Raw genomic sequence first — 14550 nt, 5'->3', positions numbered from 1 at the left:
ATTCAGAGCGGTAACAGCAAATCAGCAGTGCGTATTCAGAGCGCATGGAATCAGTGCTTCTGCAGTGGGGTTAGCAGATAGGTGTCTAGCAGGTGAGCATCAGGCAGCGGACTCTCCCCAAATTAAAATAAACACCTCCCAGTCAACTACTAGTAACATCACTATGAGCCCGTTAAAGTTCTAGAAACAAACTGCAGCTCAGCTCGCTCACAGTCCTGGCTTGAGGTGACGGCTAATTAGCTTTTAGCGTAACGTTAGCTCATTTTGCGGTGTGTGTGTGTGTTAGTTCATTGTGCAGTGTGTGTGTGTGTGTGTGTGTGTTAGCTCATTGTGCGGTGTGTGTGTGTGTGTGTGTGTGTGTGTGTGTGTGTGTGTGTGTGTGTGTGTGTGTGTGTGTGTGTGTGTGTGTGTGTGTGTGTGTGTAATCATTAGTAATGTAGCAGCCTAGTTTTGAATGGCAGGGTCCCCGCTATCACATGTTGATAAAAATATAACATTTACATAATAAAAATCAACTACAGGCTTCCCAAATGCTGTAATAAATTAAGCATGATGAGTTGACTTGAAACTGTTTAATGTTGCACTTTTTATATGTAGAAGAAAAGTTGTGTCATTGTATTTAATCTGAGCAACAACTTGAGGCAGTTTAATGTTGATTAAAGTGGGCAGAATTATTATAGTGTTCCCAATGTTAAAAGGATAAAGCCATTGTTTACAAATTTGGTAAATAAATAACCAAAAAATGTATATTTTGTTGTTTTATTACTGTACCGAAAATTAACCGAACCGTGACCTCTAAACCGAGGTACGTACTGAACCGAAATTTTTGTGTACCGTTACACCCCTAATATATATAGTTTAATATTTGCGCACTATTGACTAGTGATGCAATCGAAAATTTGGCTGCAAAAAAGGACGTATTGGGATCACAGAAAAAGCTCTGCCGAAACCAAATGTGATGACGTAAGCCATACGCACAGGTTTGTCTGGAGAAGAGGCGGCGTGTCCGCGCTGTGGACGTACTTTAATATATTTGAGAAATACCCGCGGACAGTGAGCTTCACAATTTAAGATGACACTTGCGGCTTTTAATGAGAGAAAGGCTCCCAGTAGCGCGAAGCAAGTGTGACGTCAGGCGCTCTGCAGCTCAAGTCACTTTTCGTCGCTGACATGAAGCAACAGAAGTAAAGAGTCTCTAAACACAATTACAGTCCCAAATAACACCAGAAATAGATGTTAGATTTGTTGCCAGTCGTTTTTATCAAAGAAAGTGTGACTAAAAGGATTGGAGAAATCTAAAAAAATAAATAAATAAAAAGAATCTCAACAATGTACATTGTACAATAAGCAACAACAATTAAAAAAACAAAAAAACAACGATATTATGTAAGACAAAATATAGTTAATACAACACTTAACAGATTGGTTTTGAATGTATAATCACATTTTGTTTCCTTTTTAAAGAATATACGCATCATATCAAATCATGTGATGGCTTGTTATTGACCACGCTCCTAACCACGCCCCCACCGCCACAGGTATTTTGGTAATTTAGGGGAAACCCTACATGTGCATTGGTAGACTGACCGTTCAAACAGACATTGTTTTTAGAAATTGTGGGAAAGAAACCACAAAAACATTTGATAATTGAATTTTCCAACTGTTTAACCTCAGGTAATCCCAAACAATAATATAAAATGTCAAGAATAGAGTTGACTCACCAGACAATTCCCTGTGCTCCGGATCCGATGGGTCTGAGGTTCTGGTAACGCTTTAAAACCATAAAAGTTGAGTCTCCCACATCTATACTGTAGTACTCTTTCTCACGCTTATTCCGGTTCATGGTTTAACCTTGGACAATGTGGGAATGCGCATCCAAGTGGGGGGTTTAGGCTCAACACCTGCAGACAAAGAACATATAAAAAAATGGTGTGACTGATTCTTATTGTCAGCAATGGAAATAATGTGAATCTATATGAAACTGGGTGATGCACAGTAATTTATCGTTGTCTTGAATTATTTTGGTTCCCCTTCTTTTTGTATTTGACTTTATTAAATGGATGGAGCAGGAAGGGATGAGTTGAGTTGAGTTTGAGTTTATTTCGAACATGCAAGCATACACACATGATACATCACAATTTCCAGTTTCACTTTTCAACATGTTGAAAGAAAGAAAGAAAAAAAAAAAATGAAGACAGAGGGGAAAATTGCAGGGACAAGAATGAGATAAAACAGCGAGACAACAACATCAGCAAATACGATATGTAAAAATATGATACGAAAAATAATAGCAAAGAACCAGTTAGTAAAGTAGATTGTAATAACACAGAAATGACAATAAACATTATTGCACTACAAATGGAGCAATAAAATCACCAACAGAAATAGCACGTGATCCATCCATCCATCCATTGTGTACCGCTTGTCCCTTACGGGGTCGCGGAGGGTGCTGGAGCCTCTCTCAGCTGCATTCTAATAATTACCTTAATTATCAACAATATAATTGTTTCAAACGCAACAATACATATATGAAATGAAAACTTGAATTATAAAAGAAAGCATGTAAACGGAGGGGAAGAAAGAGAAGCGAACTATATTAACCTTGTAGATTGTTATCAGGATTCCGCCTACATGGAAACGATGGTGGCGCAACGCCACGGCAAAATTACTGCCGCCACACCTTCAAAATATGTATTTTTCTTTGTATCTTTCTTTTTATCTTCTTTTTATGAAAACACTTTTTGACATGAAAACAAATTTAAGTGATATATCGTATGAATGGATATACTGTAAATAGTCTACTATTAACGTACTATTGGCTATAATAAGTTTGAAAAACAGCTCCAATATCATAAAAACTTCATTGTTTTATTTTGAAGAAAAAAAACTACTGCTGGTTGCGCACCTAAACAAGCTGCCACCCGGCAAAAGTAAGGAGAGAAAGTTGAAGAGAAAGGTATTTTAAACTAATTAATGCATTTCTTGTCCAACCCAGTGTAAAGGCAAGGCAAGGCAACTTTATTTGTAAAGCGCTTTTCATACACAAGGCAGAATCAAAGTGCTTCACAGACAACAAAGTGAAATGAAAGAAAACTACTATAAATCTTTTGACATTACAGACAATAACGTCTAACTTTACACCGTGTGCGTCTTTGAACCTCCGTTTGGACATCATTGTGTGGAGTGTGCACTTGTGCCCGTGAGTGTGTGGGTTTTCTCCGGGCACTTCAATTTCCTTCCACATTCCAAAAATATGCATGTTAGCTTTATTGGAAACTGTAAATTGTCCATATATATGAATGTTAGTGTGAATGATTGTGTCTGTCCCTGTGATTGACCATGCTAATTTGAGTTAGCTTGTCTACGAGCTAGTCAATTGTATGTTAGCATTAAGCTGGCGGTTTTAAAGCTCAACTTTCATCTTGCACAATTTTACTGCTTTTTTCAGTTTATTCCAAATTATAATATCTATCTAACGTAATTCCTACATGTACAGTGTGTGCACTTCATGTGTATATATAATGTACTTTATTTAGTGTGGTTAGTTTTAAAGTCACTTCATTGTGAAGAATATCAACAAAAGACCCAAAGTTACTATTTTTCTAAATGTAACTCAAAGGACTGTTTACATATTTGGAAAACTAAATTATAACATTCAAGCAGGGCAGAATATAGTGTAGCCTGTGTTACCTTTTACAATAAGCAATAATTGCAACTACATTAAACAAGAAGAGCACAGTCTCCCAAGTCAAATTCCTTGTGTTAAAGCTGATTGTGATTCTGATATGAGAAAAAAAAAAAAAAAAGTATTATTATTAATGGTATTATCAATAACTAATAATAATATTTGTTTCAAATATACATAAACAATTTTTTTAGCTTTTTTAAAGAAAATATATCGACAATTGCAAATCAAAATTATAATGTCATATATGATAATGTCATATTGACCACACCCCCACCGCCACATATATAGTGGCAAATCTAGGGGAAACCCTGGTTATAGTAAAAATAAGTTGTCTTGAATTCTAATATGCCAACAATTATATGCTTCTACTGATCCTCCTACTTGGCAGTTATTACAAAACAATATGGTGCTTTGTAGCACCAAAGCACGATTCAATCACTGTCCAAAGAACAGGACAAGTGCTTGCTATCCAACAAACTGGGAAAGTTTTTATTATATCCCATATACTTGTAAAGTCAATTATTGTTTTCACACCATTTCAATGGTAAATCTACTTATTGAACACATTTAAACACAGGCTTAGACTCAAGCAGGCATACACTAGCGAGGTTTAATGTTACCTTCAGAATCAGATCATACAACATCGAGAGTGTTGTGCATGCACTACATGTGAAGGCCAGAGGTCAAGGCAAAGGCGCAATGAGCTGGGAAAAGGGGAAGTAGGAGGTTAGCTCCAATGCATGTGCCTGTAGAGGAAGGATCATTAGATGGATTTGGAACATTGTGTTGAGGAGTTAGGCTTTATAGTTGGATGTTTCTCAGACCATGAACTGACCAGATCATCATTTCTGAGAGTAGTGATTGGACCAACCCTTTCTTCTTTCTGTATCAATTAGACTTCAAACATTTATTCTACTTTCTGTTTCTGCGTTAACATGTTTGGTCTAGCCTTTTATATTATTATATAAATGAGAGGGACTTGTCTTTTGTATCAAACAAACTAAATAGCCTAATGGTATTCATCTTATTTACATGTCATTTTTGTCAGTTAAGTTTCCCTGCAGTGCTAACAAATAAGGCTGCAGCTAACGATTATTTTTCTATCGATTAATCTATAGATTATTTTTTCGATTAATCGGTTAATCTATAGATTATTTTTTTCGATTAATCTATAGATTATTTTTCCTTTTACCGATTTTTTTTTTATTCAAAATGAAGATGAAAAAATAAATGTAGGCCCGTTTTTTCAAAAGGCATGGCTTTTATTTACAAAAAAAAAAGAAGTATGGCCACTCAGTCAACATTGACAACAACATGACTAAATATTCTGTAACAATGTAAACATTTAAAACTTTTAACATTTAAAAAAATTAAAAGTAGCTTATTTGCTTTTTAATGTGCAAATATAAAAGTCAACATCCAGTGCAAATCTTAATATTCTGCAATAGTATAAGCATTTCAAAAGTAAAAGTATTGCTTATTTTGCTTTAAAATGTGCAAAAATAAAGATAAACATCCAATACAAAAAACTGCAAAACGAAATATTCTGTAACAACAGTGTAAACATTTCAACAAAAGTGAAAGTATTGCTTATTTGCTAAAATGTGCAAAAATAATGATAAACATCCAATACAAAAAAGTGCCAATCTAAATATTCTGGAGCACTGTAAACAGTAAATATTGCTTTTAAAATGTGCAAAATAAACATCCAGTCCAACACAGTACACAATAACCAATTCTACTCATTCCAGTGAGTGTCTAACAGTTGTAATGAAGAAAGGTTAGCATGTCTACATGCTTTGCTTCTTTTCTTGTTTACAATATTCCCAGCAGCTGAAAATAGGCGCTCAGAAGGGGTCGATGTGGCTGGAACTGAGAGCTAATTAGCCTTCACCTCAAGCCAGGACTGCGAGTGAGCTGAGCTGCAGTTTAAGTTTCTAGAAGGTCAACGGGCTCATAGTGATGTTACTAGTAGTTGACTGGGAGGTGTTTATTATCATTTGGGGAGAGTCTGCTGCCTGATGCTCACCTGCTAAACACCTATCTGCTCCACGCTGAAGCGCTGACTACATGCGCTATGAATACGCACTGCTGATTGGCTGATAATGCTTCGTGTGTACCAATCAGATGGTTGTGTGGGTGGGACAATGCTGCGTGTGTACCAATCAGATGGTTGTGTGGGTGGGACAATGCTGCGTGTGTACCAATCAGATGGTTGTGTGGGTGGGACAATGCTGCGTGCTGAGACAGAGGCAGACGGAGCAAAGCAGCCTTTTAAGACTTTAGCTTTAGCTTACAAAATCGTACGGTACATCCCCGTACCGAACCGAAAGCCCCGTACCGAAACGGTTCAATACAAAACACGTACCGTTACACCCCTAGCAGATACAAATGACACATTCATGTTTTTGTGTAATGATGACAACGTATGCTCGCGCGGACGATTGACTAGTTGATGGTTTTCTTTTCAAATGTTCGTTCATAGCCGTTGTGCTGCTATGATAGGCCATTTCCACTCGACACAGTGTGCATACAACAACATTATTAGGCCGTTTATTGAAATACTCCCACACTTTTGACCACTTTTGGCATGCTTTTCCCCCCTCGCTCGCACCGCTCGCATCGTCTTCTTTGATCGTCTGCTTTGCGCTTCGCCATGACGGTAGTGTGACGTCATAATGCGACGCGTCGACGCACAAAAACGGCGTCGACGTATTTACGTAACCGATGACGTCGACTACGTCGACGCGTCGTTTCAGCCTTACTAACAAACAACCTTGATCAAAATAGCCTTTGTATATGGACTAGGGATGTCACGGTATGAACATTTCTTATCACGGTTATTGTGACCAAAATGATCACGGTTATTATTATCACGGTATTTTTAATGGCCTCAAAATTTTCTAAAAGTATTTATACTGAAATCATTTAACCAAGTGTTTTTCAAAAAACACAAACACATTCAAAATGTATATATGTACCTCAAGTAGAAAGTTGAATGTGCATATGGAACCAACACAAGCATTATAAACAAAGTAATGAGGCAGAAACAAAATAATACTATAAATAGATACAAATAAATGTGAACCTTTCGCAAGATGGCACCCTTATGGACAAAAGACGTAACTGCACTTTTTGTTCATATACAGTAGATAAAAATAGTGTTCATATATGAGGTCGAGTCTTATACATAGAACTGCACGATTATGGGCAAAATAATAATTAAGATTAGTTTTATCAATATTGAAATCACAATTAAAATTGAATACAGGCGATTTAGATGCACTTTTTTTTTTTTTTAAATAAAGCAATGAACAACGTTTTTCTGATATTTGAGCTGTTTTTCAAACTTATTATAGCTAACAGTACATAAATAATAAACTATATACGGCAGAGGTGCCCACACTTACAGGGTCACGGGGTGCTGGAGCCTATCCCAGCTGCACACAGGAGGAAAGGGTACACACTGGACAAGTCACCACCTCATCACAGGGCCAACACAGATAGACAGACAACATTCACACTCACATTCACACACTAGGGACGATTTAGTGTTGCAAATCAACCTATCCCCAGATGCATGTCTTTGGAGGTGGGAGGAAGCCGGACTACCCGGAGGGAACCCACGCAGTCACGGGGAGAACATGCAAACTCCACACAGAAAGATCCCGAGCCCAGGAGTTTCGTATTGTGGGGCACACGTACTAACCCCTGTTCCACCGTGCTGCCCTGTATGTATGTATGTATGTATGTGTGTGTATATATATATATATATATATATATATATATATATATATATATATATATATATATATATATATATATATATATATATATATATTAGGGCTGCAACAACTAATCGATTAAATCGATTATAAAAATAGTTGGCGATTAATTTAGTCATCGATTCGTTGGATCTATGCTATGCCCAGAGGCAATTTTTATTTTTTATAAACCTTTGTTTATAAACTGCAACATGTACAAACATTTTATTTATATATTTTTTTATATATATATATATATATATATATATATATATATATATATATATATATATATATATATATATATATATATTAGGGCAGCAACTAACGATTAATTTGATAATCGATTAATCTGTCGATTATTACTTCGATTAATCGATTAATAATCGGATAAAAGAGACAAACTACATGTCTATCCTTTCCAGTATTTAATTGAAAAAAAAACAGCATACTGGCACCATACTTATTTTGATTATTGTTTCTCAGCTGTTTGTAAATGTTGCAGTTTATAAATAAAGGTTTATTAAAAAATAAAAAATAAACTCTGCGCATGCGCATAGCATAGATCCAACGAATCGATGACTAAATTATTTGGCAACTATTTTAATAATTGATTAGTTGTTGCAGCCCTAATATATATATATATATATATTATATTATATTATATTATGTATGTATGTATTTATGAAACAGACATTTTTTTAACATGTGTTTAATAAAAATACAGGCATGTTTAACACATATAGATTCCTTTCTTTCATGAAGACAAGAATATAAGTTGATGATGTATTACCTGATTCTTAAGACTTGCAATGATTGGAATCAGAGATAATTTACAGTAGTACTGGTTACTTTTATTGTGAAGACAGGAACTGTGCGGTCAGTCTTTAGGCTTTTGACAGCAGGTTCGGTGCGAAAGTCCGTTAAATTAAAAAGTGTTTCTCGCCTTCCTGACGGTCATTTTTTAATTAATATTGAGTTCGCAGCTGCCAGCATCATCCTTGGGTGCCGCAAATGTCAATCAAGTGACAAAAGTGACGTCATAGTGAAGATTGATAATCGTAAATTTTTAGATCTATTTTTTTAATGCCTGGCAGGCAATCAACTGACACACCCTTTGCAATCGACCGGTAGCTCGTGATCGACGTAATGGGCACCCCTGATATACGGTATATTCATTCATATAATACGTCACTTAATTTTGTTTTCATGTTAAAAAAAAAAGTTCATGGGGAAAAAAAAGAATGCATAAACTTATTTTGAAGGAGTAATCTTGGCATGACGTTGCGCCACGATCGTTTACATGTAGGGGAAACCCTGCTTCTACTCGCTCACTGCGGTGAAAGCCGCTGGCTGTTCAGTTTAAAACTACTTTTCAGCCACCCAGCCACTACACTACAGTAGCTTAGTCTACACAGGCTATGGGCAGAGGCACTTTTAAACAGAGTTGTAGTTAAATATTTGACACACCAAGCAAGCAGCAGAGAGGAGCTGTCGTTACCTTCTGTGCTAAGTCGCTAACAGAAGCGAACAACATAAACATATGAGGAGCCTCCTTAAACACGCAAGTAGCGGGGGTGAGCCAAAGAGGATGCCATGTGCATCGCCCGTCAGGCGCAGAGAAGAGCAAACGGCACAACAAAAGATAACGATATGGCAGTATTTTCTCAAATACTGTATATACCGCTTTCTTAAATATACCGGTATTAAGTATAATACCAGAATATCACGCAGCCGTACTTTGGAGCAATGTTCACCAACTTTAGTATTTGGCTTGTTAGCTTCCCATCGCATGCGAGCGATGATGGTCGGGGTTGAGGGAAGAGTTGTTTGATGTTGGATGTGTCCGATGCGTTGCAAAAGTCAGCCTTATTGCATTGTTTCAGCTCGATGATTTTTGGCCACACGCGTTTGCAAGACAAGCGAGCGTCGTGTGCAGTCGTGCTCAGGGGGTGTGGCCGCGATGTCGAGAGCAGCGGGATGAAGAGAGGCAAGGCGAGCGTGTGTGTTTGTTCAGGGTTTAAAATGAGTGCCTGTTGGCAGGTCTGTTGGTCACTCTCTAGGTTGGGGTGTCACTGATGTCATATTAATACTTTTTTCTAATAATTTTGCGATCGAGGGTCCCAAAGCTCGACTGGTCAATCATACTGGACGGGTTGGCGACCCCTGCATAAAACTTTATGAAATTGTATTTACAATTCATAAAGTATGTGAAAATACCATCTAAACAACCCAAAATGCCACAAAATCAATCGGCCATTTTGACTATTCCACTCCGAATATCTTCGGCAATTTCCCTAGATTCTACGTCACTGGTGTAAAGCCTCTGCACTCTGACCATATAATCAGATCAGTTATACTGGAAATACACAAAAATTGGAAAGAGATGTTCTGTTTATCATTTACAATCCTTATGTAAGACAATAGCACATATGCTTAGCTTTTTTTATGCATTCGAAATCGTAAATAAACAGCTAACAATTGAGTCAACAAATCGAAGGTCCTCTATTTTGCCCTTTATACCCTCTCTAAAAACATCCAAAAACCGGCAACAATACTCGATTTACATGTCGTGACCTGAAAATTAACCAAATATGAGCGGTATTGTTATTATAAGCGCCAACACAGATGGCCTATTTTAGCGACGCATTGATAGCAGTGAGATAATGGTAGTTCACACTACTATTGTTGACAGACTATAAGCCGGTGGCTGCTTGTGCTTCAGCTCAAACTTGGTAAAAGTAAATTCTACATTATAATTCATGCATCGCTCACCTGGTGGTAAACAAATGTGGCCATGGACCAAGAGGCTGGTCGACTTTCACATTCCCCGAGATGGTGAAAAAGACACTAGTTGCTGCAACATTTTTAACCTTTCGTGAGGATTGGGTTTGGTTCTTTACCCAAACTGGAACATATAGGTGTCCCGTCAGTCGGCATCCCAGCAAGAATAGAATTTGTACAATAAATGTTTCTTTTATTATGGGTAGTTTGTATGTTTAGCACCGAGCAATGTTGTTGACGCTATATAGTGTTTCAATAACACTGCCTCCGGTTAGCACTCGGCTTGCAAAACTTATTATTCATCGTCCTTGTGTTCGGGCTCAAAAATATAAGGTTCTGGATTATAATTGTTCCCAAAGTAATCGTTGTTGGCTCTAACAAAGTTTGCTTGATTAGCATTGTTGTTGATGGGGAAGAGTTCTGTGGTTGCTACTTCTTTATACATTAGGGATCATGTGACTGGCTTGCTCTTTAACTCTCAAAATTGCTCCGGAATCTCCATGAGATTTATACTATTTTGATCATATCTTTTTAGTTCCTACTCAGGAAATTGCAGAATCCGAAATGCTCCCAAACATTTGCCTCCAGCGACGACGGGACTGACTGTATTTATTTCTCCTTCGGGCAGGAATATTACTGACATCTAAAGTTAGCTAACTAACACGGCAGTGCGCAGGACCTGAAGACTGCTGGAACAAAATACTACAGAGGCTGTTCCCTGACAAACAGTATGAGTAGCAAATAAGCATGGAGCTGACTTGAAAAACATATTTTTAAATTAAGAATATTGAAAATATTTGATTGGTTTAGAATCGTAATATATAAGAATCGCGATTCGGATGTGAATGAATTTCTTTCAGCACCACTACTTTGGGTGTAACGAATACTGCACTGAACCGAAAGCGCTGTACTGATTACCATCCATCCATTTTCTTCTGCTTATCCGAGGTCAGGTCGCGGGGGCAGCAGCCTAAGCAGAGAAGCCCAGACTTTCCTCTCCCCAGCGACTTCGTGAAGCTCCTCCCGGGGGATCCAGAGGCGTTCTCAGGCTAGCCGGGAGACATAGTCTTCCCAATGTGTCCTGGGTCTTCCCCGTGGCCTCCTACCGGTCGGACGTGCCCTTAGCACCACCCTAGGGAGGCATTCAGGTGGCATACTGACCAGATGCCCGAACCACCTCATCTGGCTCCTCTCGATGTGGAGGAGCAGCTGTTTTACTTTGAGCTCCTCCCGAATGACGGAGCTTATCACCCTATCTCTAAGGTAGATCCCCGCCACCCGGCGGAAGAAACTAATTTCGGTCGCTTGTACCCTTGATCTTGTCTTTTCGGTCATAACCCAAAGCTCATGACCATAGGTGAGGATGGGAACGTAGATTGACCGGTAAATTGAGAGCTTTGCCTTCCGGCTCAGCTCCTTCTTCACCACAACGGATCGATACCGTCCGCATTACTGAAAACGCTGCACCGATTCGCCTGTTGATCTCACAATCCACTCTTCCCCCACTCGTGAACAAGACTCCGAGGTACTTGAACTCCTCAACCCGGAGATGGCACTCCACCCTTTTCCGGGCGAGAACCATGGACTCAAACTTGGAGGTGCTGATTCTCATCTCGTCCCCCCCAAATTCAAGACTCTCATGGGAAAAAATGCATTCTACTATTTTGCCACCACACAGTGGAATGCACTACCAACAGACCTTAAAATTCGAACTTCCCTACTAAATTTTAAAACTGCCATAAAATCATGGCTCAGCTCAACCTCTACCTGATCTGAACCAAAATTGATACCAGTAACTCTTCGAAGCATCAAACAGGTTTATATGTGGTTATAGTGTATTTATATTTTCTCATTCTGTTTTGCACACTCTTGGAGTCAACATGTCCATAGTCATGTACATAGTGTCATGTACATAGTGTATACACCCCCACGCCCCTCATTTTTTGTATATATTGTGTTTCAAAACACCTGACATGTATACTGTGTAAATGTACATAATTTATAAATTTTTTAACGCATTTGTTTATATGCATGTTACAGGTTATGTATTTTTTATTATTGAATGTATCAAATGTGATGAATATTTAATGGACCACAATGGAAACAAGCTTTTTTGGCTTTTTGTGCCATCTATTTGCCTTTTTAAAGCATTACATGGATTCAATTCTTTAAGAGGTCAATAAACTTCTCAATCAATCAATCAATCCCAGTTGCTTCACACTAGGCTGCGAACCGATCGAGTGCGAGCTGAAGATCCTGGCCAGATGAAGCCATCAGGACGACATCATCTGCAAAAAGCAGAGACCTAATCCTGCAGCCACCCAACCGTATCCTCTCAACGCCCTGAATGCGCCTAGAAATTCTGTCCATAAAAGTTATGAACAGAATCGGTGACAAAGGGCAGCCTTTACGGAGTCCAACCCTCACTGGAAACGGGTCCGACTAACTGCCGGCAATGCGGACCAACCTCTGACACTGATCATACAGGGAGCGGACCGCTGCTGTATACTGTGTACTGATTACGAACTCAGTAAATATTCAAGTGAAGATCGCTGAAATTAATAAGTTAAGTCGAGACTTGTTTAGTTCCCCAGCAAAACAAGTATATACTCCAGTATTTAAAAAATCTTCATCCACACGAGGGAAGCTATGGTTTCATAACCGAGGTACATGGCGAACCTGTGAAAATGCCGAACCAATGCAGGTACACCTCTACAAACTACCCCGATGTGTTGATCCTGACAAACAGCATTAAATTGCTGCAAAAAAAGAATCAGGCTGTGTTATGCATCCATTTTCTACCGCTTGTCCCTTTCGTGGTCGCGGGGGGTGCTGGAGCTGCACATGGGCAGAAGGCGGGGTACACCCTGGACAAGTCGCCACCTCATCGCAGGGCCAACACAGATAGACAGACAACATTTACACTCACATGAACACAATAGGGCCAATTTAGAGTTGCCAATCAACTTATCAGTCTGTATTATGCAACTGGAAATGGTGGATATTCTCATTCAAGTTGCGGGTCATTGGGGTCCTTAGGTTTGAAAATTATATAATTTCGACCGCTTACTCGAGACAATTTACACAGACTACACCCACATTTCAGCAACCAACTGCCTGAATATTTCAATTAGTTTAAATGTACATAGGAAAGTCAGCAGTTTGCAATTTGTGTTTGGATAGTCATTCTACTTGCAGAGTGTCCCATCATTAGGAGTACATTGTGTTTGTTCATATTCAATGCAGATCAACCATGAAACCAGGAGTATGTTTCAGTGCAGCTGCTCAGCCTGGTTGCCATGTACCAGTTAGGCCAGGCCTGTAGTGCCTGCAGTAGAACACCTATTTACAGTTTCAAACGTGACCTAAATTTGGCAATACCCATCCCCCCCAACCGTTACCAATAACAGTACTAAGACGCTCCAACAGCGGTGAAAAACAAGCATACGTCGAGCTCACCCCTGTCCGGATAATTACAACACTTTCCGCCCGCAGACGCCGTCCACTGGCCGTCGGAGAAGCCAACAACTCTGAATTCCTTCTTCGGGCACACTCCTGTGGCCCTTAAACTAACAGGCCGGGGTCTCCGCAAAATCCATGTGTGTTTTTAGCGTAGTCTAATCGTTGAGCTTCCGTGACACGGGCAGTTTCTGCCATTTCATACCGACGTCGGCGGAACCTTCCGACACTTCCTCGGCTGCACAATGAGGACCGGGGGGACGTTCAAGACCAGCTGCGCGTTACCGGCAGCGGCGGCGACGAGCGGAAAGCGGAAGCGACTCGCTTTTTGCAACGTTTTGCTGCGATGCTGCATTCAAGAAAACAAATCTGTTCATATAGAACATACTTGTAGTCGACCGCGGCTTAGAAACAAGGGTGTGGAGATGTCCCCATTCTCTATAGAAGAGATTAAAAAATATATTTTTATGAACGACTGTAACATAGAAATGTTTGTCAACATTATTATGCTCCAGGCAAAAACATTTCTACATAAATGTCGATTTATGAAAGTAAGGTTTACATTTTCCAATTGGCTTAATGCAGGGGTATCCAAACTTTTTCCACTGAGGGACGCACATTGAAAAATCAAAGCTAGCAGGGGCCATTTTGATATTTTTTATTTTAAAAACCAACACAATATATGTATAAAAAATATACATTTAGGCTTCCACTCAGGCTTGATCCCGGGGACCCCAAAGGGTTTTGGTTTAAAAAATATAAAAAATGTGTCATCATTCAGTATTATTATTTGTGTTATTATTCAAGTTTTTAAATCTCTAGATCAACATTAGGTCTATCTGTCAATATAACCTT

At 38.9% G+C, this 14550-nt stretch overlaps 1 protein-coding gene across 4 annotated transcripts in view; it reads right to left on the bottom strand.

Annotated features, from left to right (window-relative positions):
- The window catches only part of LOC133655359 (mitogen-activated protein kinase 8), a 45353-nt gene extending 31360 nt beyond the window's left edge, over positions 1–13993 (bottom strand). The window contains exons 1-2 of one of the 4 annotated variants that reach the window (XM_062055434.1): positions 13696–13993; positions 1722–1901 (exon numbers count right to left, since the gene is read on the bottom strand). In XM_062055434.1, the coding sequence (XP_061911418.1) occupies positions 1722–1843 (122 nt within the window). In that variant the 5' untranslated portion in view covers positions 1844–1901; positions 13696–13993. The remainder of the gene's footprint in view (positions 1–1721; positions 1902–13695) is intronic. The other 3 variants (XM_062055433.1, XM_062055436.1, XM_062055435.1) reach the window with 3 other exon arrangements.
- Between the last annotated feature and the right edge of the window lie 557 nt (positions 13994–14550).

Source organism: Entelurus aequoreus, linkage group LG08 (genome assembly GCF_033978785.1).
Source record: "Entelurus aequoreus isolate RoL-2023_Sb linkage group LG08, RoL_Eaeq_v1.1, whole genome shotgun sequence".
Lineage (NCBI taxonomy): Eukaryota > Metazoa > Chordata > Actinopteri > Syngnathiformes > Syngnathidae > Entelurus > Entelurus aequoreus.
The sequence above is the reverse complement of the archived record's forward strand: the minus strand, read 5'-3'. Positions and strand labels throughout refer to the sequence as shown.